The sequence below is a fragment of the Hippopotamus amphibius genome, chromosome 9, assembly GCF_030028045.1.
Source record: "Hippopotamus amphibius kiboko isolate mHipAmp2 chromosome 9, mHipAmp2.hap2, whole genome shotgun sequence".
Classification (NCBI taxonomy): Eukaryota; Metazoa; Chordata; class Mammalia; order Artiodactyla; family Hippopotamidae; genus Hippopotamus; species Hippopotamus amphibius.
This window is the reverse complement of record NC_080194.1, coordinates 83,983,805-84,008,702: the sequence shown is the minus strand read 5'-3', so window position 1 is coordinate 84,008,702 and position 24,898 is coordinate 83,983,805. Positions and strand designations below refer to the sequence as shown.

At 38.7% G+C, this 24,898-nt stretch overlaps 1 protein-coding gene across 2 annotated transcripts; it reads left to right on the top strand.

The window, feature by feature from the left end:
• The first annotated feature begins 24 nt into the window (after positions 1-24).
• SPA17 (sperm autoantigenic protein 17) lies at positions 25-12,443 on the top strand. 2 transcript variants are annotated; one of them, XM_057750090.1, is made up of 5 exons: positions 25-170; positions 1,266-1,446; positions 7,116-7,186; positions 9,466-9,540; positions 12,120-12,443. In XM_057750090.1, the coding sequence occupies exons 2-5, from the start codon at positions 1,293-1,295 to the stop codon at positions 12,264-12,266; spliced, it is 447 nt and encodes a 148-aa protein (XP_057606073.1). In that variant the 5' UTR covers positions 25-170; positions 1,266-1,292; the 3' UTR covers positions 12,267-12,443. The 2 variants fall into 2 exon arrangements, with proteins under 2 accessions (XP_057606073.1, XP_057606074.1); XM_057750091.1 differs by having other exon boundaries at positions 34-170; positions 12,123-12,443.
• Positions 12,444-24,898: the final 12,455 nt, after the last annotated feature.

Below are 24,898 nucleotides of genomic sequence, written 5' to 3'. Positions count from 1 at the left end.
CCTGACTCCGCCCTTTGCGGGCCATTCAGTCCGCGAAGCCGTCCGCGGCCACCGGGAGGGCCCGTGCCTCTCGTCGGCCGCCGTAGTTGACTGGAAAAAAAAAAAACAGTTTCCCGGCAACGAGAAAAAACAACCGGAACCATCGGCTCCAGCTCTGAGAGAACGAAGAGGTGAGGCGGTTTATCCCATTTACTCTTCGAAATCGAGACCTCGCCTTTTCCCTTCGCCTCTAGTATTCCCGCCGCATTCCGGGAAGCCTAGGGCAGACTGGGAGCCAAGCAGCCCAGTGTGCGAGTCTGAAATCCCAGATCCTCCACGTCCCGCCCCCGACTAGACCTGTGTACCTCCTCCGACCGCCCTCCACTCCCCACATTGGTTCAGGGTCTCTTCCTTTCACCGACCAATGAGTTAATGTCTCATCTCCTGTTCCCTCAAAAAAAGAAGAAAAAACTTCACAGATTCGGTCTCATTAAGCCGTCTAGTTCCCCACCTAGACCCCTACCACGGCTTCCGGCCTTATTCGGCATTGACACTCTCACAAGCAGGCCAGGTCCCTGAGTGTTGTTTGCAGACTCAGTAGCTAGCCCAGCCCACTGCTTAGCCGCTATCCTTATCTGGCCCTTGTATTACAAAACCGGAAGAGAAGACCTGGTCCAGACAAAACCAGAAAATTTAAGAATCCCAAAACTTTGGAGGCTGGAATTGCAAAATCATGACTTTGCCCCCAGCCCCTCCGCCCCCACAGCCCCCACTGCCTCTTCCAGAGTATGTAGATGCTTCGACGAGGCATTGTAGGTCATGCTTCAGAAATGGAAACTAAGGGAACGACTAAGGGTGAAACATTCATTCGACAAATTAATTTCTATAACAAGGACTAGTTCTTTTTTCTCTTTAATTTTAGATCTTAAATAAGGGCCTTTTCGGCAATGTAAGATGAGTTTTTAACAACCATTCTCTCTAAATTCCTGTGGGATAGCAAAAATTACCGTTTTAAAGCCAGAGACAGAGGGAGAGAGGGGAAAGTACTTAGTATTATAGGGAAGAATCTGTGATTTTTGTAATTTTTTAAAAATGATTTCATCTATTAAATATTTTTAATATTCTAATAATGGAAAATTTCAAAACTCTTTGGATGGACTTGTGTTGGGGAAAAAAGGATTGAAGTCCAGAAATTTGGGGTCTCAGAAATAATTTGTTTTCATAGTTGTGGTTATATAAGTAATATCAGACAAATTTAAAGACGGTACTCTTTAATGAATCTCTAGGTACAATAGGCAGTTCCTCCCAAGGAGATGTCGATTCCATTCTCCAATACCCACTGCCGAATTCCACAAGGATTTGGGAATCTTCTTGAAGGGCTCACTCGCGAGATTCTGAGGGAGCAACCGGACAATATACCAGCTTTTGCAGCAGCATATTTTGAGAATCTTCTAGAGAAAAGAGAGAGTAAGTTTTTTAAAAATGGGCTTTTTTTTCTAAATAAGAGACCGACTATTTGATTATGGTGAGACTTGCTTAAGAGTATTCCTATTCCACAGAAAGCCTTTATGAGGCAGGTATTTTCAACTAACCGTTCTTGCTATTTGAAACAGCATGTGCCTTTTTGACAGGCTCTCTTAAATCTTATTGTTTCACACTATTGAAGATTACCTGTTTATCACTCGGGCCTTCTTCTTTGTATTTCTCATGGACACGTTGGGTAGAACAGGAGCTCAGGAGAGCACCCACTCTAGCTGTCTGTTTTCCAGCATGCTGTTCCTGTGCCTCCCAGGCAGTTGACTGTCTATTCTTCCTGGGAGGAGAGTTTGTGGTTTTCTTTACATTTTGACTCTTCTTTATTTGAAAGTATTATTAAGTGTTGTAAAAAAAAAAATCTATACTCCTTAGATTAAATAAGTTGGTATTCGCAGGGATATGGGAAACTGTTCCTCAATAAAGGTACAGAGAAAAACTGCTTTGAAAAGTGAACTTCCAGCTTGGGAAGGTAATTTATATTCTTTTTCTATATTCCAAGGTCCCATCCTGTCCAGAGACTAAGATTCATGCCAACAGTGACTCTTTGGTTGAGAGCCAAAGCAGAGTTTCTTCGCTTCCATAAGTTAAATTTCCAAATCCCTAGCCTTGAAAGTTCATGACTGTCAAGACCTGACCCACTGGTCAAAATAGGAATTATTACAACTATAAGTTTCTATTAAAACCTTGACTAGAACAACCATTTTGTTTAAGCTATTCTCATTACTTTTGATTACAGTATTCCAACATAGTAGTAAAGGTGACTAGAAATAGTCACAAGCAAATAAACATTCCATTTTTAATCATTTTACAGAGGGAGGAAACCTACCACGAGGCTCAAATTGAAACAACACCCATACACACTGCACAGCTCCACCCTCTTCTCAGCTCCACCCTCTTCTCCAATTCTCTCTACCCTAACAGAGCTCAAAATCTCTGCCAATTTCCTGAGTTGCTGGTCTTTTCCATTTCCATCCAGGGTGAATATTTGTTGCACAATCTGAAACTTGAATGCTACAAAAAAGCTATTAAGAGTCATCCTTTAGAGTAAGAGGTGAATTGTTATAAACATTAATTTAATTTTGTTATTATAACATTAATTTTACAAATTCATGGCTAAAAAGTCTTTAGTTGCTTAATTTTAGACCTCAGAAATATCTCATTACAAAAACATTTGTCATTTGTAGTCAGATCAGGATAATTAAAGCAATTGGTGATTCAGATTAATGGTCTCAGAATACAAGCTCTCTAATAAAAAATGGGTAAAACTATTTGAAAAAATGTAAGCCCCACACCCATTTCCACTCACGTAAATCAAGGTGAATTATCCAACTGACACAAGGATCAGGATTTAGTCTTTCCAAAAAGAAAGAAAAGAGCCCTCTAGCCTAGTCTCTCACACAGTGCAAGAATTCCCATGCCAGCATTCCTCGTGGGTAATTACTAGTCTAAATTTTGATTTTTGTGGCAAGAAATGTTTTAGTATATCATATAAGTGGCAAATCACTAGGGAAAAAGTGGGCTTTTTATTAAATGATCTTGAGATAAAGATGTAAAAAGATTAAAATGGATCTATTTCTTATATCATAAACCAGGATAAAGTTCCAAATTGATCAGATTTAGATATTTTTAAAAATGAAACCATACAAATACTGGAAGAAAACATGGATGAATTTCTCTGTAACATAAAAGAGGAAAAAATTTTTACTAGTTAAGTTGCTATACTTAAAAAATCCAAAAGCAATTAGAGAAAGTATCACCACATGGAAAATAAAACTACAAAAGACAAACAGAAAAAAATATTTGCAATCTATATCACAATGGGTTAATAAACGTAGTAAATAAAAAGCTTGTCAAAATCATGACAGAAAAACCAACAACCCTGTATAAAAAATGTGCAAGTGATATGAGCAAACAATTTACACAAAAATAAATGCAAATGACTCTTAACATATGAAAACCTACTCAAACTAACCCGCAATAACAAAATAACAGAAACCCATACCCAAAGTACACTGAGGTACCAACCGCCAACCACCATGACTGCCCCCATCAGATGGGCAAAAAGCCCAAAGTTTGCCAATTTATTCTAGGCAAAGGCTAGAGGGGAAATAAGCACTCATATACATTGCTAGGGAGATACAAAATGAAACAACCCCAAGGAGGGGAACTTAGCAATATCTACTAAAATTATATACGTATTTTACCTTTGACCTAGAAATTCCACTTCTTCACTTTTCATTCTATTGTTACTTGAGGAAGCAACCCAAATATTCATCATAGAGGGTTTTTTGAATAAACTTGAGAACATCTGCACTACTGATTAACGTACAGCTTTAAAACAAACAAAAAAGTGGAATGAGGAAGATCTCTCTGATGCTGTGCAGTAATCTTCAGGATATATTAAGTGAAAAAAATTAAGGTGGAAAAGATGTATTTAGTATGCTACCAATCATCTAACAAAGAGATGTCGATATGAATACATAACTTCATTTATATTTTTTAAATGAAAGAATAAATCTTTAAAAACTTAACATTTACCTCTAGGGGGAGAAGGAAGAGAGTGGAGGGAACAGGATAGAAGCTAGGCTTGTCTGAATATATTTTGAATACAAAATTGTATATGTTTCACAGTTATAAAATAGAATTAAAATTTTAAATTGTTAAGAAATTTCTAAATTTAGAAGCAAAGTGAAACGAACATAACTAGTATTAAGTGGGTAACATAACCACACAAAAAAGAATTATTTGAAGTGACTTTATAGCACAATACTTTGTGCATTCCTGATGGATATAGGCTAAAAACAAAATGAAGTTTTAAAAAAAATCTTAAATTGTTTTCAATTATCACTGTTAACAATATTATGGCATACTTATTCTGAAATTTTTTATATATTGTAGAACATAGCAAATAAGTAACTATCCTACTGTTATTAGGAAAAGAATTTTTAGTGTAAGAAAAATGATATACAAATATAAAAATGAAAGAAGTTAATAAAATTCCATAATTCTAAATTTGAATTGAAAAATATCATTGTGACTTCATGATGTATTTTCTCCTTAAAAAATGAAAGTGGACGTCCCTGGTGGCACAATGGTTAAGAATCCACCTGACAATACAGAGGACATGGGTTCGATCCCTGGTCCTGGAAGATCCTACATGCTGCAGAGCAACTAAGCTTGTGTGCCACAACTACTGAGCCTGCATGCTGCAGCTACTGAAGATAGAGCCCATGCTCTGCAACAAGAGGAGCCACCACAATGAGAAACCCACACACTGCAATGAAGTGTAGCCACTGCCCACCACAGCTAGAGAAAGCCAGTATGCAGCAATGAAGACCCAAACGCACCCAAAAAATAAATAAAATAAATAAAAATTTAAAAATTTTTAAAAATGAAAGTATTATTTTCTAGCTCTCTATATTTTTTAAAATAAATTTTTTTATTTATTTGTTTATTTATTTATTTATTGGCTGAGTTGGGTCTTTGTTGCTGTGCACAGGCTTTCTCTAGTTGTGATAAGCAGGGGCTACTCTTCATTCTGGTGCACGGACTCCTCATTGAGGTGGCTTCTGTTGTGGAGCACAGGCTCTAGGCGCACAGGCTTCAGTAGTTGAGGCACATGGGCTCAATAGTTGTGGCTCACAGGCTCTAGAGTGCAGGTTCAATAGTTGTGGCACACAGGCTTAGTTGCTCCAAGGCATGTGGAATCTTCCTGGAGCAGTGATCGAACCCGTGTGCCCTACACTGGCAGGTGAATTCTTAACCACTGCACAGCCTAGGACGTCCTCTCAATATATTTTTAGAGGCCTCAAAACAATGACCAACCCAATACCAGTGAGCACCTAGTCCCTAGACTGTGGCCTCTAACCACCATTTTCCATGAACCAGGGCTTCTTGGAGAACAAACATATTCCATGAACTGGGCAGGAAATGTGCAAGATGAGCCTCAACACCTTGCCATACCAGAAAATAAGAAAACTATCAAAGATTAGTAGAGTTGTTTCCAAAGGACTCAAAAATATCTGAGCACCTGAATAAGCTCCTGCCAATATTGGACAATTAGTGCATCTATAAGATTAAAAAATGCAGTGGATTAAAATTCATTCGATTTGTTAAATGTTCATTAGTTCATAATTATTTACTAAAAAAAAAGAAACAAACAAACAAAAACCTCCTTGAGAGGACCCTAAGGAACCAACTGATTAATCTGAAAACTGGTAAGTAAAGGAAAAGAATCAAACCTTTAACCTGCCTTTTATGCAAGAACTGTATTTCAGGGTAATCAAATAGGGAAAGTATTTTTTATTGAGTACTCCAGAAATAAAGAAGTAATGATCAAATTAAAACATTGCCATTTTGCAACCCCTAAAGAAATTATCTAAGCTGTCATCATCAATGGGCCCGTAAAAATTGTAAAAAGAGAAGCAACCAGATATTGAATATCTCCTGACAAAATTATACCATGCTACCTATAAAGTATTCTTGAAAAAAAAAATCATACCTGAATCAGATCAAACCTGTAGATTCAACTAGCAATCTACAGGCAATTCAGAGGCAGAGGAACTTGTTAAAAAATCATAATGGAAATGGAATCAGGAATATCTCAACTGTGGAAAGCTCCAAAGGAAAAATGACTCAATTTCCTCAACAAATAAATTGCAAGGAAAAAATGTGGGGTGGGAGGTAGGGAGGTTTCAATTAAAAGAGATTTAAAAGACATAACAAAAGGCTATGTGTGCCCTTTGTTTGGGTCCTAATTTGAACAAATCAACAGTAAAAAAAATAGATAATTAAATATATTAGACAATGGGAGAAATTGGATAGTTGCTGATATTAAGGAATTATAGTTAGTATTTTCAGGTGATAGTGGTGTTGTGGCTTTATATCTTAGAGATGCATACTGAAGCAAGTATTTGTAGATAAAATAGTAAAATGCCTGGGATTGGCTTGAAAATAATCAGAAGAAAGGGCAGGAAAGTGAGTGAAGTTACAAATAAAATAAGATTAATCGTGAGATTAAAATTGTTGAATCTGAGTAATGTGCTCATGGAAATTTGTTGTATTATTCTCTCTACCTTCTAAGTCTGAAATTCTTCATAATGAAAAGTTAAAGAAAAATTCTGCTTAAATATAAATACTTCTGTCTATGTCAACTAACTACATAGTATGCCTAATTTTTTAAAAACTTCTCCTATCCTTCACTTTTCCAAGCTTCCTTACTATTAAGCATTTTTTTTACATTTTCCCCATGTTTGCTAATACATAATGTTTCTATAATCATATAATAATAAATTTCTATACTTTAAGTCTTAGCATTTGTTCTCTGTCTCTCCCATTTTATTATAAACTATGAAAGCAGTGATTAGGTTTTTTAGCTGCCTTTCTCAATATCCTCAAGGGTTCATCTGATGTTTAATTCATCATCATATATTTAGTAATCACTGGTTATATCTACAGCACTAGGCTCTGTGCGTCAATAAAATTTTCAACTGGCAGTAAAGGACCTATAATTTGAAAAAAAAAACATTTTATGTTACTAGTCTACATTTACTTTAATGAACTCAAAATAAGTCTGAAATTATTGTATCTTTGTTATTTAGAAACCAGCTTTGATCCAGCAGAATGGGGGACTAAGGTAGACGACCGCTTCTATAACAACCATGCATTCAAGGTATGGTCCTGTGAAGCTATTGGATTTGGTTCATTCTTCTCCCAGTCTCCAATACAGAGACTGTTGGTATCTCCTCAAATCATGAATATTGTGAGAGGCATCACAAATATCTTATGAGATCTTTTTAATTGTACTGTTCTTTCTGGCAAGAAACTCTTTTCTAGGGTATCTGAATCATGTGGAGTACTTAGCTTAAATTTAAAGATGATCAACAGGAAGAATGTACTTGAAAGTGATAGAATAATTACTTTCATTTATTGTTCAAGTGTTATTGAGTATCACAGTGCTTATCAATAGCAGATACACAATAAATATTTATTGAATTAATGAATGATATTTCATAAAATAAAATGCTATTCGTCCAGTTATTTCTTTATCGTTGACATCTTACAAAAGACTGATTAACATTAAAGATGGTAATGGTATAGAGTCTTCTCTATTAAGCCAATCTGTTCAGAGACAGAACCCTTCTCTTTAGCAGCATTCTTAGAATGAGCCTTTCTCAACCAAGACTCCTCAACAAAATTAAGCCCTAAGTCAAAGGCAACCATTGCATGTAAGGAATCAATGTCTCTTCTTTGTATCCAGAATGATTCTATTTATGTACCATCCTTGGGAAAATTGAGAAAATAATCACTTAAAGCATTCTGTGCTCTGTGATCTCGAAGAGGAACGCCAGTTGAGGAAGGTGTGTGATCCACATCATTGGCACCAACTGGGAACTTGGTGGAAATTCAATCTCAGGCTCTACCCCAGGTCTGCAAATCAGAAGTTAAATTTTAACAAGATCCACAAAGTAACTTGTAGGTGCATTAAAATCTGAGAAGCACTACTCTCGACAACTGTGATAATACATTAGTCATGAAGCATCAGCAGATATTAGAATTAAAAGGAATTAACAAAGGTCAAATTTTGATGGTGTTGCACTGTAGATTTCGGGGATTTCCTGAGGAAATCTCCCTGTCACTTATTCCATGAGTTCAAAAGTGAACTTCCATCCATTTGTGCCTGCCAGATATGGGGATGTTCTGTTTATTTCCATTTAACTAGATTCTCTGTGTTCAGGTTTTATTGAAATCAAAGGAATAATGTTGAGAAATTTTAATGTTATGTCACATAGCAGTTTTAGAGTGGTTTTTCTTCTCTTTTGAATTCTAAAGGCTTTATTTGATATGTCTATGTCCTTAAATTTATGTTTTATAAATTAAAGAAGCTCTTCCCATAGGTTGTGAATTAACAATGCTTCTATTCTGGAGTAAGATTTCAGTAACCATGTCAAAATAGACAGAGCTGGTTCCCCCTTTTTCTATTTAAACCCTTCTTCACAGCAAAACTTACTTCTTTGACTTTCTTTTTTAATCTACAAACCTCATTAAAAAGTCAGCTTGACCTCATACTGTGAAATGGAATAGCATTTATTTCATTCCTATTTGAGAAACTATTGACACCTCTTTTTTATTCCTTGTTCAGGATTCATTACGGCATCATATCAACTTTTAGTAAAAGACAGTGGTTTGTTTTTTTTTTGGTTTTTTTTGGTTTTTTTTGGGGGGGGTGGTACACCAAGTTCAATCATCTGTTTTTATACACATATCCCCGTATTCCTCCCTTCCTTGACTCCTCCCCACCTCGAGTCCCCCCCACCCTCCCCGCCCCAGTCCTCTAAGGCATCTTCCATCCTCGAGTTGGACTCCCTTTGTTATACAACAACTTCCCACTGACTATCTATTTTACAGTTGGTAGTATATACATGTCTGTGCTACTCTCTCACTTTGTCTCAGCTTCCCCTTCAGCCCCCGCCCCCTCCCAAACCTCAAGTTCTCCAGTCCATTCTCTGTATCTGCGTCCTTGTTCTTGTCACTTAGTTCATCAGTACCATTTTTAGATTCCGTATATGTGAGTTAGCATACAATATTTGTCTTTCTCTTTCTGACTTACTTCACTCTGTATGACAGACTGTAGTTCTATCCACCTCATTACATATAGCTCCATCTCCAGTGGTTTGTTTTTAATATAAAACAATACTATACACATTCCAAAAGCAAAAGATCAAACTTTTTTAAACCAATTCCTTACTCTTTATATTTGTCTATGCATATTCCCTTGAGAGTTTTCTTTTATTCCTTCTTCCAACCTACTTTCCTTGTTAACAAATCATGTGTTTAATTCCCACCACTTATCAATAACTTAAAGTAATATTTAATTACCTTTAAGTAGTTTGATCCAAGACTTTACTGTTTTGGAAACATTGCCTATTTGGTCCTCTCCCCTCTCTCCAGGAGCAAGAACCACCTGAGAAATTTGAGCCTGAAAAAGAAAAGTCTCAGATATCTATGAAAGAGGAGACAGCCTTAGTAAGTTATATTTTCCATGTACTATTGGATTTCTACAAAGAATGCATCACTCAATTTAAAATTATACTCCAAATATGAATCCAGTCTGTTATCCATATTGCTAAGATCATGATTTTGCTTCCTAGATAGCTAGCATCAGTGATATACTAACTGGTGGATCATTTTTAGCTATGCCTCTTAATAAAGGAAAATTCATTCTTCCCCTTAAAAATAAAATCTTATTTTCCAAGATTATCAACAGATGGGAAAATCTCCCCAAGGGGAAGAACAGTCAGAAATCACAGCCTCAGTCTTGATCCTTCAGATTCACCTTCCACTTCAGGAACTTTTCACTAACTGATGCTGTCACCACCACACAGTGGCAAAGGTTCAGACATAACAAAAGGAAATGCATGGGGAATTGCATACAGACAAATAAAATGGCTTTACACAATGAGTCCTACTCATCTTCCATGCATTTCACTCTACAAAAATGACTTCCTGCCTGACAGCCTACATCCAAGCAACAATGGGTTAGGTTCAGTCCACTCTCAAAGATGCCTGTATTCAGTGGTATGCTAAAGCCAGCTCTTAAGAGACAGTTATGCACATATCTACACAGCTCCATGTTCAGTAATATCACTTTGATAGCCTGAAGTCAGCCACAGTGGAAGTATTGAGATCATCATAAATACTACAAATCAGGACTATTTTGCTTTTCTGGAGAGCCAATTGTTAAATATTTACCAGCATATCACTGTCTATAAGTTTCATAGTCCAGATTCAAGAGGACAAGCCTACAGAGAAAGAATAGTTCACTCTCTACAATGTTGAAGGCCAAACTTCCAAGTTTCTTTTCATGTATCAATGTCCCAGTTAGTTACCCAATAATTGACACCCAAAATGGGCATCCCCCTCAAGGAATACCTTACTTCCTACCTGGTGGGACATAAGTTTTCCTTATAACCTTTATAAGTCGTCTCAGAATTATATCAGTGCAACTCAGCCTAATATTAGCATAAGATGCAATGGGAGGTCAGGAAAGAAGGAAGGGAGTGTCATTTCCTTACACAGGTTTTTATGACTTTGAATTGAGAACCCACTGATTTCCAACTTCAGCATAATTCATTTGCTCCCATTAGGGCATCATCTTAGAGGATTTTGTACCAATCTGTTTGCATTTTAAAGTTAAAGAGCTAAATTTGCCTCTTTGTCATGGGGGGAGGGGAGATTTGAACAACCCAAAGGTCCATTAGTGGGAGAATGAGTAAAGAAATCAAAGTACAGGGCTTCCTAGGTGGCGCAGTGGTTGAGAATCCTCCTGCCAATGCAGGGGACACAGGTTCGATCCCTGCTCCTGGAAGATCCCACATGCCGCGAAGCAACTAAGCCCATGCGCCACAACTATTGAGCCTGTGCTTTAGAGCCTGTGAGCCACAACTGTTGAGCCCATGTGCTGCAACTACTGAAGCCCACATGCCTAGAGCCTGTGCTCCTCAACAAAAGAAGCCACGGCAATGAGGAGCTTGCACACCACAATGAAGAGTAGCCCCCACTCACCACAACTAAAAAGAAAGCCTGCGCACAGCAAAAAAGACCCAACACAGCCAATAAAATAAATAAATAAATAAATTTATTAAAAAAAAGAAATCAAAGTACATCAGTACAGTGGACTACAATGGGTGTCATAAAAAAAAAGGAATGAGCAGAATTATATACTAAATAACATAGAAAAAAGGAACCAAGATACATTGTTATGTGGAAAAAGTAGCTGCAGAACATTGTGATTAGCATGATCTCATTTTTTAAATAAAAAGGCAAAAATATACCCATATGAATACATTTGTATATAGAGAAATGTTAGAAGGATATAGATATTCGATCCAAAACGATGGCTGCCTCTTAGGTATAGGATTTGGGAAAATGGAGAAAACTCACTACCAATGGTATTTAAGTTTTTAAATGTATATGGATCACTTTTATAATTTAAAAAATATATTAAAAGCTATATATCTATTGACCTGTACACTTAAGATCTGTACATTTCACTATCTGTGAATTATACCTAGGTTTTTTTTCAAAATAAGCTATGTACAAAAATTTAACGCAGCGTGTTAAAATGGATTTATTGGGCTAAATGGATTTCTCTTTAGCATTTCACTTTAAATGTATGATTTTAATTAGCTAATCATTGAAAAATTAAGAATACTTTAATCCATTTTGTGTAATCATGATTATTTTGAAACAGCACATTTACTGTTCTTCTTGGCATTTTTATCCTGCTTCACGGATTCTCACTTATTACCACCCCCCAAAAAAATGTTAAATAGGAAGCTGTTAAATAGGAGCTGTTTTGGGGGGAAGAAGTTGGCAATGATCTTTTATTGCAGAGACATATCAAAGAGTGACAAAACAAACTGCCTGATATTTTGGCATTCACTATTTGGTACATATACAACGTGATGTTATATAAAATTCCCTCAGGAAGTAACCCATCTCAGTTGTTACATCTCTAAATTGATTAAATTTATGCACTTATTTTTATGGCATCAAAATATATGGGATGTTTAAGAAGTCTTTTACTTTTTCTCCTTTCCAAGAAGGAATCTTCTGAAGAAGGCAAGGACATGGAGAAAAATGCTGCTCTCAAAATCCAAGCAGCCTTCCGGGGACACTTAGCCAGAGAGGAGGTGAAGAAAATGAAATCAAGTGATCTTGAAGAAAACAAAACAGAGGAAAACGAGTGAGGAGATTGGCTTTACCCCCCAGAAAACACATAAAAATCCAAATCCATCAACTTTGTTGTGATTGTCTTTTTTTCTTAGTGAGATTTGATGTAGTGAAATAACATTTGTTGCTGTTGTGAAAATCTGTCGTGAGCATTTGTTTAATAAACATGCCATTGAACACATGCCTCTAGAAGATTTCTCTGTGATCACGAGTCTTATTTATACTTCTCCCAAGTCTGTGTCAAGAGACCCTTGGATTTAGAGTTACAAAGCAGGAGTATCTGAGTTTTCAGAGATTTCAGAGGCTGTGTGATCTAACTATTATCTAATGACTAAATTCTCTCTATCACATCCCTGAAAAATAGTCCTTTGGCTCCTGCTTCACTGCCAGTAGTAGAGAATTTCACTGCCTTTCAAGGATAGTCCATTTAGTTTTTTGAATAACTCAAATTATTGGAAAGATAAGCTGAGTCAAAAATCTGTCTCCCTGTAAGTTTCACCCATTTGTTTTCATTTGTCATGCACGCAGTCAGTCTTTTATTGAAAAAAAAAATGTATTGAGCACAATTCATGTGCTCGGATTTAGTAGTAAATATCTGTTCTTACAGTCAGGCAGCTGACAGGTTTTTTTTATTGTCTTGCTCTCCAGAACCACACAGAGCAAGACTAATACATAATATTTACCAAAAAAGCCCCAAAAGCTATCAAAACATCATAAATGCCCCCTTCTTTAGCTAAAACTTCCCAAGTTTCTTTTATGTGTAAATGATAATATCTGTTTCACAAACTCAGGAGCCTATGTCATTTTTTTTTTTCAATGAACCATTCAAGCTTCCAATGCCTTATTTTCAGAAAGTTCAGTTTTCCTTTTTTGAGGCTTCCCCACCCTTGAATATCCAAGAAACTGAAGGGTTCATATCTTAGACCAAAAGATGTGGCTCCCTTCCCAAAACAAAATGGAGAGAAAGTGGAGTCGTCAATTAATGCCGTAGACTTCTACCAGCAGACTGAGGTAATGTCCTGGCTGGTTAAGATTCCTGTCTGCACCACAGTGGATGTCCCATGCTCTGGTTCTAGGGTGACACCTCTCTTAGTTCACAGTCACACAGCCAAAGCTCAATAACGTGCTTGGGCAGCTCAGATTTGAGGAGCTTCTAAAACCAGCTGTTATGTTATGCACTTATATCCTTAAGTGCAGATATTCTCTTTTTGCAAAGCAAAAAGATGCCCATTTGAGGTACCCTATTGCCCTTCCCTATTACTGAGCCTTTATCAGGCTCTAGAACAGAAGTTCACCCAAGTGATCTTCTCCACCCAAGTAGGGATGACTTACACCAATGATTTCAAGGTTGTGACATTCATCCTCTAATCTCCACTCACCTCCAGGCAGCCATCCCTCTTCCAAGGTCTTACTGCCAATAGAGAGCTGCGTGCTAGCTAATCACAAGTCTTTAATCCCCAATGGACCCCTTCCTCCCATCCTTAAGCCCTTCTCCCAGGCTTCAAGAGAAAAAAAAAAAAAAATAATCAACTGCCCTCCAGGATTCCAGCTGTTCATTCCCTCATTTCATTGAAAGTACCTATTCCAATCCAACCCCCTTACTCCCTAAACAGTCATCCTTCTTGGGAGATTATCAAGAGGACCCAGAATTAATGCAAAGACTTCACTTCCCTGTCCTGGAGAGAAGACCAGAAGAGAGAAAGATTTTTTTTCCAGTGAATATACAGCATGGGGGAAAAAAAAAGATACCTGTTAACTTTTTCAATAATTCTGTTATATATGTGAAGCAATTAAAACTGTTCCTTCCATACAAGTCAGTACATACAGACACACACACACACACACACATCTAGGGATGGTGATATTTTTGGTGAAGGAGGAGAAGAAAGAGGAGAAGGTAGGAATGGGTGTGATGTTAGGACAACGCATAGGAACTAACACTTTATTAGCATGTGTCTGATTTTCCTCTTATCTCTCTGGCTGCTCCTTCTCAATCTCCTTTGGGGCTAATTCTTCAACTCTTCAACCACTAAATACTAAAATGCCCCCAGGCTCAGTCCTTGGATGCCTTTTCAAGTGATCACAATGGCTGGTTGATCTCAACCAGTCTCAGCTTTAAAAGCCACCTACATACTGATCACTCCCAGATGTATACCTGCATACATTGGCCCTTTCTCCCCTCCAGCTGCAAACTTGTATAATCAACTGCCTGCTTAACAGCCTTATTTGGATGTCTATATGCCACTCAGACTTAATATGTCCAGTAACATGTTTGTGCTCCTGATATTACCCCTCAAACCTTTAATTCCCTCAGTTTTTCCCATTTCTGAAAAATGGCCATTCCATCCTTCTGTTTGCTCAAGCCAAAAACCTAGAATTAATCTCCAACTTGTCTCTTTCTCTCACACCCCATTTACAATCTATCAGCAAAATCTGTGGACTCTATCACAAAATATACCCAGAATTTGACCACTTCTACTGTTACCACCCTGGTCCTAGCTCCCATCATCTCTCTCACGAATTATTCCAATGACCTCTATGTTGGTCATTGCCACATTAATGCTGCACAACAAACGATTATTTGTTCTCATGGACCTGTAGACCTGCAGCACTTTAGCTGAGCTGTGCTGGACTTCAGGCTTAAGAGTAGGTTCAGGTCTGCTCTGAGCTAAGGGTTTGTGGGTTGGCTGGGGAAGCTCCGCCTCAAGCTGTGAGCCCAAAAGCCAACTACAGTCCCTTTGCTTCATGTGTCCTATTCAGAGCCCATGCTGAGACTGCTACCCAAGTTCTCGTGGTGGTCACAGAGCACAAGCAGGAAATGCCAACATGGGAGACTATTTTAAGCTTTTGCTCGTAAAACTTCCACTGACATCCCATTGACCAAAGAAATTTATCTGACCAAGCCCAAAGTCAAGAGGTGAGGGGGCTTCCTAGATGGCGCAGTGGCTGAGAATCCGCCTGCCAATGCAGGAAACACGGGTTCGATCCCTGCTCCAGGAAGACCCCACATGCCCCAGAGCAACTAAGCCCGTGCGCCACAACTATTGAGCCTGCGCTTTAGGGCCCGTGAGCCACAACTATTGAGCCCATGTGCTGCAACTACTGAAGCCCACGCACCTAGAGCCCATGCTCTGCAACAAGAGAAGCCACAGCAATGAGGAGCCCGTGCACCACAACGAAAAGTAGCCCCCACTCACCGCAACTGAAGAAAGCCCGCACACAGCGAAAAAGATCCAACACAGCCAATAAAATAAATAAATTAAAAAAAAAAAAGGTGAGGAACTGCTTACCTTGCAACCATGGCAAAGGCCTCATGTATGTATATACTACAAGGTAGTGAAGAGCTGTAAGGAAACAATAACTCAATCTACCACAATCTGCACTCTTGGTTATAATTATTCACATCATTTTTTCTTTTTTGGCCACACCATGCAGCATGTGGGATCTTAGTTCCCCGACCAGGGATTGAACCCATATTGGAAGTGAAGAGTCTTCACCACTGGACCACCAGGGAAGTCCCTATTCACATCCTTTTGACATGCAAAATTCATTCACTCCTATCCCGTGGCCCCTAAAAACATCCATCAAATCCTTGAAGTCCAAGATCTACATCAGGTCTTGATATGGCTCTTCTTGTAGAGACCTATGAATTAAAAGAGCAAGTGTTTTCTCATACACCCAACATACAACAAATAACGGACAGGGATAATATAACCACCAAAAATTACTCTCACTCAAAAAGGAGAACAATGGAAGCAAATAGCAGTCACTGGTTCATAACAATTATAGAATCCCAATTATAAGCAAAGGTCATCAGGTTCCTCTATTTGGGGAGGGAGGATAATGTTTCATGATTAGGCACTGGTTCTACTTCCTAAGAAAGACTGTCCAGTCTAGTCTCCATAGCTCTCGTTTCTACAATCTAGGAAATCATTCTTTTTCCATCATCTTCCATGCATCTTTCCTTGGAAAGGGCATTGGGAAATTGCCCTTTGGGATGGATAAGGGGGGTTCTCAACCTGATTCCTGTCTGTAGAAAATTGAGAGCACAAAGATGTCTACATCTTGCACATCCTCAGCCTCTTTTAGTTGTTGGTAGTGCTTTGCCAAGAAACTTTTCCAAGAAACTTAGTGGATTTTCTATGTGTTTGACTCCAGTCAGCTCCATATGTCAAAAGCTGCACTCACAATTTCTTTATAGATATGCCTCCCTCTCTCTAGATTTAATTCTATTAAGAGGAGTGAAGAATTGGAACCAATATTTCAATATACTACAGCCTCGTGGCTGTTGTAACTGATCTCCCTGCCTCCACTCTTTTCCCCTTTCAACACAGAAGCCAGGATGTCCAATTATAGTTTAAGTCATATCGTGTGACTGCTCTGCCTAAAACCCCCAGTGGTTTCTCATCTCACTCAGGGTAAAAGCTAAAGTCTTCATAACAGTCTACAGAGTTGTATGCAGGTCTTGCCTCCCATTACCTCTCTAGCCACTTTTCCTGATCTTTTAAATTTTTCTCCTTGTTTCCAAGCACCATTCCATACAACTTGTTTACTGCCTGCTTCCTCCTGCTGGAATGTGTGCTCTTTCGAGGATAGGAATTTGCTACTTTGTTCACAGTCTTTTTTCCATGCAGCAGGAAAGGGTGAATTATTTCTAGTGGCTTAAACAGAACTGAGAGAAGCCCTAACAAATATCTCTTCCGTCAAATTAGCTTTTATTGGATTATACATCTATCCCTGAATGAATCATTGAGATCTGGGGAAAATAATAGGCTAACTGGAGTACACAGATCACTGCCAGACCCTGCCCCTGGAGTAAGGGGTCACCTGGCTTAAAGTCAAGGCAGTTTGAAGTCCCTTATAGGAAACAGAATAATGTTGTCAGGAGGAAAGGATAGTGACTGCTGGGCAGCAAACAACAAATAGCCATCACAATACTTTAATCCACACGGCTTCTCACTACACTGCACTGTTTATTAAATTTTTTGTCAAAACCAGAGGCTAACATAGGGATATATGTATGGATGCAGCTGATTCACTTTGTTGTACAGCAAAAACTGGCATAACAGTGTAAGGCAATTATATTCTAATAAAGAGCTAAAAAAAAATCACCAAAATACCTATGCACAAGTTTTTAACAATCCAAAAAAAAAACCACAACCAAAGGCTAGGGAAGCATGGAGGAAAAAAAGTAAATAGTTAAAACAGTGAATGAGAGGTTAACAAACACTGGCACATAGAGATTGAAGTCATCTGCCACAGAAATTGCAATGTAAACGGTGCTCCTTTGAGCTGTGCAATGCAAACAGGGGAATCTCCCAAAAGAAAGAGCTTTGCAGTCTAGGTGAATATGAAAATCGTGTGAGAGAGAAAAAACTGAAACCATTTGTAAAGTACATGCAAAATGCTGTTCCGTGGGAGGCTACGTGTGAGAATTGTGAACATGAATTTTTCATAAAACATTCATATGAACACTGTAGCTAGAGAAAAGGAGTCATCTATCAAGATCATCAGTCATTCCTTTTGAATAAATAGAAGCCCAGTATAATCTGGAGGGAAGTGCTCTCTGTTGCACTGTGTGTGGAGTTTGATTGGTATCTCTGTGAGTTAGACATGAGACCCAGATAGGAATCTGATTGCTGCTGTCATTCTGCTTCTACACATATATCACTCTTTTTTTTTAATCAGAGTAGATTTTCTGTAATAAAATATGTTTGCCTTTTTGTACATTATATTCTAGTCCAGAACACTTTAATTTTTTAAAAAAAAATTTTTTAATTTTTTGGCCACACCGTATGGCATGCAGAATCTTAGTTCCCCTGAAAGGGATCGAATTCATGCCCCCTGCAATGGAAACCCAGAATCTTAACCACTGGACTGCCAGGGAAGTCCCCAGAACACTTTATTTTTAAATAATCTTCATTTTAAAGTACTACATTTAGAAAAATATTTTAGGGACTTCCCTGGTGGAGCAGTGGTTAAGAACCCGCCTGTCAGTGCAGGGGACGTGGGTTTAATCCCTGGTCTGGGAATATCCCACATGCCATGGAGCAACTAAGTCTGTGCACCACAACTACTGAAGCTCGCATACCTAGAGCCCGTGCTCTGCAACAAGAGAAACCACCGCAATGAGAAGCCCACACACCACAACTAAGAGTAGCCCCCGCTTACCACAACTAGAGAAAGCCCACACACAGCAACAAAGACCAAACGCAGCCAAATGTATATATACATGCATATTTTAGAGCGTAGGTCAAAGAATGTCAAAATTTGCTAACGAAACCAACATTTCTTTCAATGTTTAATAATTTTCCATACTTAGCAATATCTTTCACTTGTGTTGTTGTTATAAAGCAAACAAAACACTGACTTCCCTAATTTTCCGATAAAATTAACTCAATAGTTCCTCTCTATACCTCAAAACAATTTGAGTTTCCTAACGTTTGAAAACATTTCAGCAGGTACCATATTTTCTTCAAACTGTGGGTTTTCTCCTGTGAAATTCTTCCCATGATCTTATTTTATGGGAAGGAGGGGAGATTATACAGGAGCCAGGTACTAATTTCCCACATGCAGCTCTGTTGGCCTCAGGATATTTCTAAAGTGCAGGTTACAAATGTAGGACTAGCACTTCTGCTCTTCATTTTTAGCCCTCTTTTCCCTCTGCCATCTATCTCGAAGGAGAGTATAATGATGACCCATTTTGTATCAATTTATGATGTTAATAAACTCATTTCCAATCTGAAGTGCTTTAGGCAAATATAGCTACTGGGATGGACAGTTATTTATGCCTGTGAGGCTCTCAGAAGAGACTGAACATGCAAAAAAATACAATATTTCACAACATAAAATTATTTTCGTGAATGAAATGTGCTTGGGAGTAACCAGTCTCTACTGTGCAGAGCAAAAAAGCAAATGCCTGCTGGGTGGTGATATCATTGCAACTAAAATCTCAAGAGCCACCACACTCATTAACCAAACACTGTGGCAGAGGATGGTCCACACTCCAAGACCAAGAGATCACCAGAGGAAGTGGACAGACACACCATCCCCAGGGGTTCAGATATAATGGAGAAGGTGTGAACATAGGCCATCATTCTCTCCCTGAAGCCATCTGTCTCAGAGGCTTCTGACCAAAAACTAAGACATTTTACTCCACTGAAATTATATTACTAAGAAGTAGGACTCAGTTTGATAAACCAGGCATTAAAGCAATTTTGGAAGCTATGAGAAAACTTGTTTTTGAGACAATAGAAAGTAGGCTTGCCGGGAGACCTAACAAGTAAGTGGCAGAGAAACACAATCGCTTGCAGTACAGTCCTGATGATGAGCATTGAGTCGCTTGCTTTTAGATTGCTTGGCTGATATAAGTCTATGGTGTGCTGTGCAGACCTGACCCCACCCCAGCCCACTTCTCCAGGACTGAAGGCTACTTCCTTTCTAGGAATTGCCTTCAGCATTAGAGAGCTGTCTCAGCCTATGTTGCACCCTCCCTGGAGGCAGCTTGTATCTAATGACTAGCCACGGCGGTGGTACAAGGACTGAACCCTTTGCCTCAATTGAGGCAACCCTGCCGGGCCATCCCAACTCTCAGCCTTATGATTGGCTGCAGTTGTGTTACAAATTTATCACAGTTCCTTTTGGTCCCCTATCCAGTTCTGCTTCCCTACCATCCTTACAGGTGTCGGTCCTGAATGCACTCTCCTATCAGTCACTTCTACCTAAACTCTCTAAACTGTTGGTCAGAAAAACCATTCCCAGGGGGCCCAATCTATGCTAGGTAAGGTGAAAACTGACATATCTGCACATTTTAAGTCTTTTCTTTTTTTTCTATTTTCTTTTACTTTAAAAAAAAATTTTTTTCTTTTCTTTTTATTTTTTTTTAACACTAATTGTTTTTAAAGATTTTCTTTGATGTGGATCATTTTTAAAATCTTATTGGGTCTTCCCTAGTGGCACAGTGGTTAAGACTCCGTGCTCCCAATGCAGGGGGCCAGGGTTCTATCTGGTCAGGGAACTAGTTCCCACATGCATGCAGCAACTGAGTTCACATGCCACAGCTAAGGAGCCCACTTGCCACAACCGAATAAATAATTTTTTTAAAGTCTTTATTGAATTTATTACAATATTGCTTCTTTTGTATGTTTTGGTTTTTTGGCCTTGAGGCATGTGGGATCTTAGCTCCCAGATCAGAGATTGAACCCACATCCCCTGCATTGGAAGGTGAAATCTCAACCACTGGACTGCAACAGAAGTCCCTAAAAAGTCTTTTCTTCATTCTAGTGTCATATAAAAATTCATTGATGGGCATAGCTGCTGATCAGAGGCTAATCTATAACAGAAGAATATAATTTCTATTTATCCTCTAAATGAATCCTAATTACCAAAATTCCAAATAGTAATACTATGTACTGAACTATGTCCACTCCAAAATTCACATGTTGAGGCCCTAAATCCCAATGTGACTTATTTAGGGCCTTTGGGAGATAATTACGTTTAGATAGGTAATGGCGGGGGGGGGGGGGGGTCCTCATGATGAAATGAGTGCTCTTATGAAAAGAAACACCAAATCTCTCTCTCTCTCCCTCTCTCTGTGTCTCTCCCTCCCTCCCTCCCTCCCTCCTTCCCTCTCTTTCTATTATAATGGAAGAGCTAATGGTGAGAGCTTAGCTTTGATTGGGTCGCTTAGCTGTCCCTTTGGGTCTCAGATCAGATTTTTCTGGGGATGGCTGTTGCTTGACTACCCAGTAGTGCTTCCACTGTCCCCCTTTCTACTAACACCTAGATTTTCTTTTTAGTTTCTGCCCTTCATCAAAACAGACCAAAAGTCGAGCCAGCTCTAGAAATAAATCCAGATCAGCTTAAGCCAATTAGCACCTTTATCCCTCAGCCAGCTCTCATTATTCCAAGACCAGACATGCAATTCAAGTTTATCTAATTAGGATAGAAGCTCTCAACCAGGGGTGATTTCACCCCCAGGAGACATTTGACAATGTCTGGAGACATCTGGTTGTCACAGCTCAGGGTGGGGAGGAGGAATGCTATTTGTGTCTAATGGGTAGAGCCCAGGGATGTTTCTTACCATCCTACAACACTCAAAACAGACTCCCAGCCCCCAAATTATCCAGCCCAAATGTCACTAGTGTCAAGGTTGAGAAATCCTGAATTAGGCATAAAACTATCATGTGGCTGTGAGGGAGAACAAGCTTTAGAATAAAGCTGACCAGGTAGGAAATAGGACAGAAAGATAGAGAGATATCTTATTTGTTCCTTTAGTGCTCACATCAAGGACCTGTTGAATCAAAGCTGAAGTCCAAGGACTCTCCACCTGTATGAGCCAATTAATCTCCTTTATTTTTAATAGTTTTCTGCAACTGATACGCTTCTAAACTTGTTAGTCCTGTGTAAAAGAATGAGAAGGAGAAACGCAGATATGGAAAAAAAAAAAGGAAAAGAGAGGAAAGGACCCAAGATGGTGACTAAAGAGAGCAGCAGCTACAGCCCAATCTGCAGAGAAAGACAACAAACTACTGTCACCAATCGGGTCTTTCTGACCTACCAGTTGGAAATTACTGGAATTAACATTGTAGAGGATGAAAGAAGTTTATAAATCATGAGTCTTTCTTTCCTCAAGGGACCATAGACATTCATCAAGGAGATAAAACATACATCCACCAAAAGAGTAGAGGAAAGATAAAGGATTTTTAAAATATAACACAAAAAGCACAAACCATAAAGGAAACAGATGATAAATATGATCACATTAAAATTTAAAACTTTCAAATATCAAAAAACACCATAAGCAAAGTGAAAAACACAGCGCAGAATGAGACGATATTTGCAATTCAAAATGCATAAAATTAACAAAAGATTAGTATCCAGAATATAACTCCTACTCAGTATAAAAACTGTGCATGAGAATGGTAAACATTAAATTCATGATAGTGATTACTGTGGGAGGGGTAGAGGAGAGCAGGATGGGAAAAAGGAACCAAAAGGATCTCAGGTGTATACAGTCATCCCTCAGGATCCATGGGGGATTGGTTACAGGACCCCCCATGGATGCAGAGTGTCCACTGTGTATGTGTCTCTGTTTTTTTTTTAATCTGAAGCAAATAAGACAATGAATGAAAACAAATAAGACAATTTAATGAAGCTGGGTGATGGAAACGTGTTTTTAATATTATTCTCTATTCTCATTTGTATGTTTCAAATGTTTCACCAAAAAAATTTTATGAATTCCTACAAATCATTGAGAAGAAAAAATTAGACAAATGGGCAAAAAATATGAGCAGAAGAGGAAACCCAAGTCCAATAAGCAAACGGCAAAAACATGTTCAGCCTCCCCAATAAGGAAAATGTAAATTAAACAATAATGAGATACAATTTTTCATTCATAAATTGGCAACATTTGTCTGACAATACTGAGCGGATGATGGGGAACAGCCAGAACTCATTTATACTGGTCTTGGGAATGAATGTAAACTGGCACAGTAGCTGATAAACTTGTTGACAATAAGCATACCTGTTAGTGTTTAAGAAGGTCAGTAACAAAGGGAGATCAACTCGATGGTGGGTGATGCCTTAGAGGGCCGGGGAGGGGAGGGTGGGGGGTAGTCACGGGAGGGAGGGAATTTGGGGATATGTGTATAAATACAGCTGATTGACTTTGGTGTACCTCAAAAACTGGTGCGAGTGTAAAGCAATTATATTCCAATAAAGAGCCTTAAAAAAAAAAAAAAAGAGGTCAGTATATAATACCCCTCTCTTCTCACCCCAAATTCTGAACCAACTGAGGGAAAGTAAGGAGGAAAACTGGGGTCAAAAGATAATTTTTATTTTTTGATGATGGCCATTCTGACCAGTGTGAGGTGATACCTCATTGCAGTTTTAATTTGCATTTCTCTAATAATTAGTGATGTTGAGCATCTTTCCATGTGTTTGTTGGCCATCTGCACGTCTTCTTTGGAGAAATGTCTATTAGGTCTTCCGCCCATTTTTTGATTGGGTTGTTTGTTTTTTTTATATTGAGCTGCATGAGCTGTTTGTATATTTTGGAGATTAATCCTTTGTCAGTTGCTTCGTTTGCATATATTTTCTCCCATTCCGAGGGTTGTCTTTTTTGTCTTGTTTATACGGAGTGAATTAAGTCAGAAAGAGAGAAACAAATGTTATATATTAATGCATGTTTGTGGAATCTGAAAAAAAATGGTATAGACGATCTTTTTTGCAAAACAGAAATAGAGACAGACATAGAGAACAAACGTATGGATACCAATGGGGAAAAGGGGTGGGGGGATGAATTGGGAGATTGGGATTGACATATATACACTATTGACACTATGTATAAAATAGATAACTAAAGAGAATCTACTATATAGCGCAAGGAATTCTACTCAGTACTCTGTGGTGACCTAAATGGGAAGGAAATCCAAAAAAGAGGGGATATATGTATATGTATAGCTGATTCACTTTGCTGTACAGTAGAAACTAACACAATATTGTAAAGCAACTATACCCTATTAATTTTTTTTTAAAAGGTAGTGTTTAGAAACAGAATATTTGGATGGGACTATGACTAAATTTGAATTTGATCAGTAATTAATGCAGCTCAGGAATAAATAGTGAGACCAGCTCCCACATATGGATACAATTGCATTTGGACTTTGTATCTCCCCATTTGGGGAGAAGTGAGAATAGTTTTGTGAGAAGGTGGAAACAGTGTATTTTGTTGTGTAGGCAAGTTCTCTGTAAGCTTAACGGGATGCATACACATCCAAGTACCAGAAGGAAGAGACTATACTAGTTACTAAGCTATTGTCACTCAGCTTCAAGCCCTGCCTTCTGGGTGGCTTTGTGATGCTGGGAGTGGGTGCCGCGCACCACGTCTCTCCTTTGCGAGCTGGATATCTTTTAGGCTCTGACAATAAGGCCATTCGGGAGAGACTGCGAGGCTGGAGGAGGAGGAATGCACATGCGCATTTCTGTCCACTCCTGTTGGCTTCCTCTGCCTGTTGGTGTCACAATGCTTCTTCCTCACCCCAGAGCAGCGTCCAGTCCAGAAGCAGCTGAGGCCAGCACAGTCACAGCCAGCCTCAGCCTGTCCCCTCGAGGGCATCAGCCCCAGGTAAGAAGTGCTCCTCCTCAGAGGTCTGAATTTCAGCTCCGTGAGGCCGTTTCACTATGTTTCTAAGTTCTAATAACTCCAATTTCTTCTCTTTTTTCCTCCAGGCCTAGGGGTGGTAGCTGCTTCCTGCAATTTCTATCTCCATAATAGCTGAGATTCTTTTGTTAGCTTTGTCAGTCACTGTGTTAACAATTCTTTACACCTGATTAACAATTCTTTATGTTACATTCTATCTATTAAGATAAGTATGTGGTTTTGTTCCCTGATTACATGGTGTCTAATTCAGATGGGAATCAAAATATCAGATTTTTTTTTTTTTCACTTAGAAGGGTGGAATGCAGGCTTCTGGATGAAGATGGAAGACTGAACATGTGCATCTACTTCTGTATCCTCCAGAAACCCCATGAAAACAACAGCAAATGTATTTTTTTACATGCAAACACGGTTAGTCCAAAAGGAAATGAGGCAAAATCAACAAGCTTTGGAAGCTGGAAACTAGACTCAGCTGAACCGAAAGAGCCA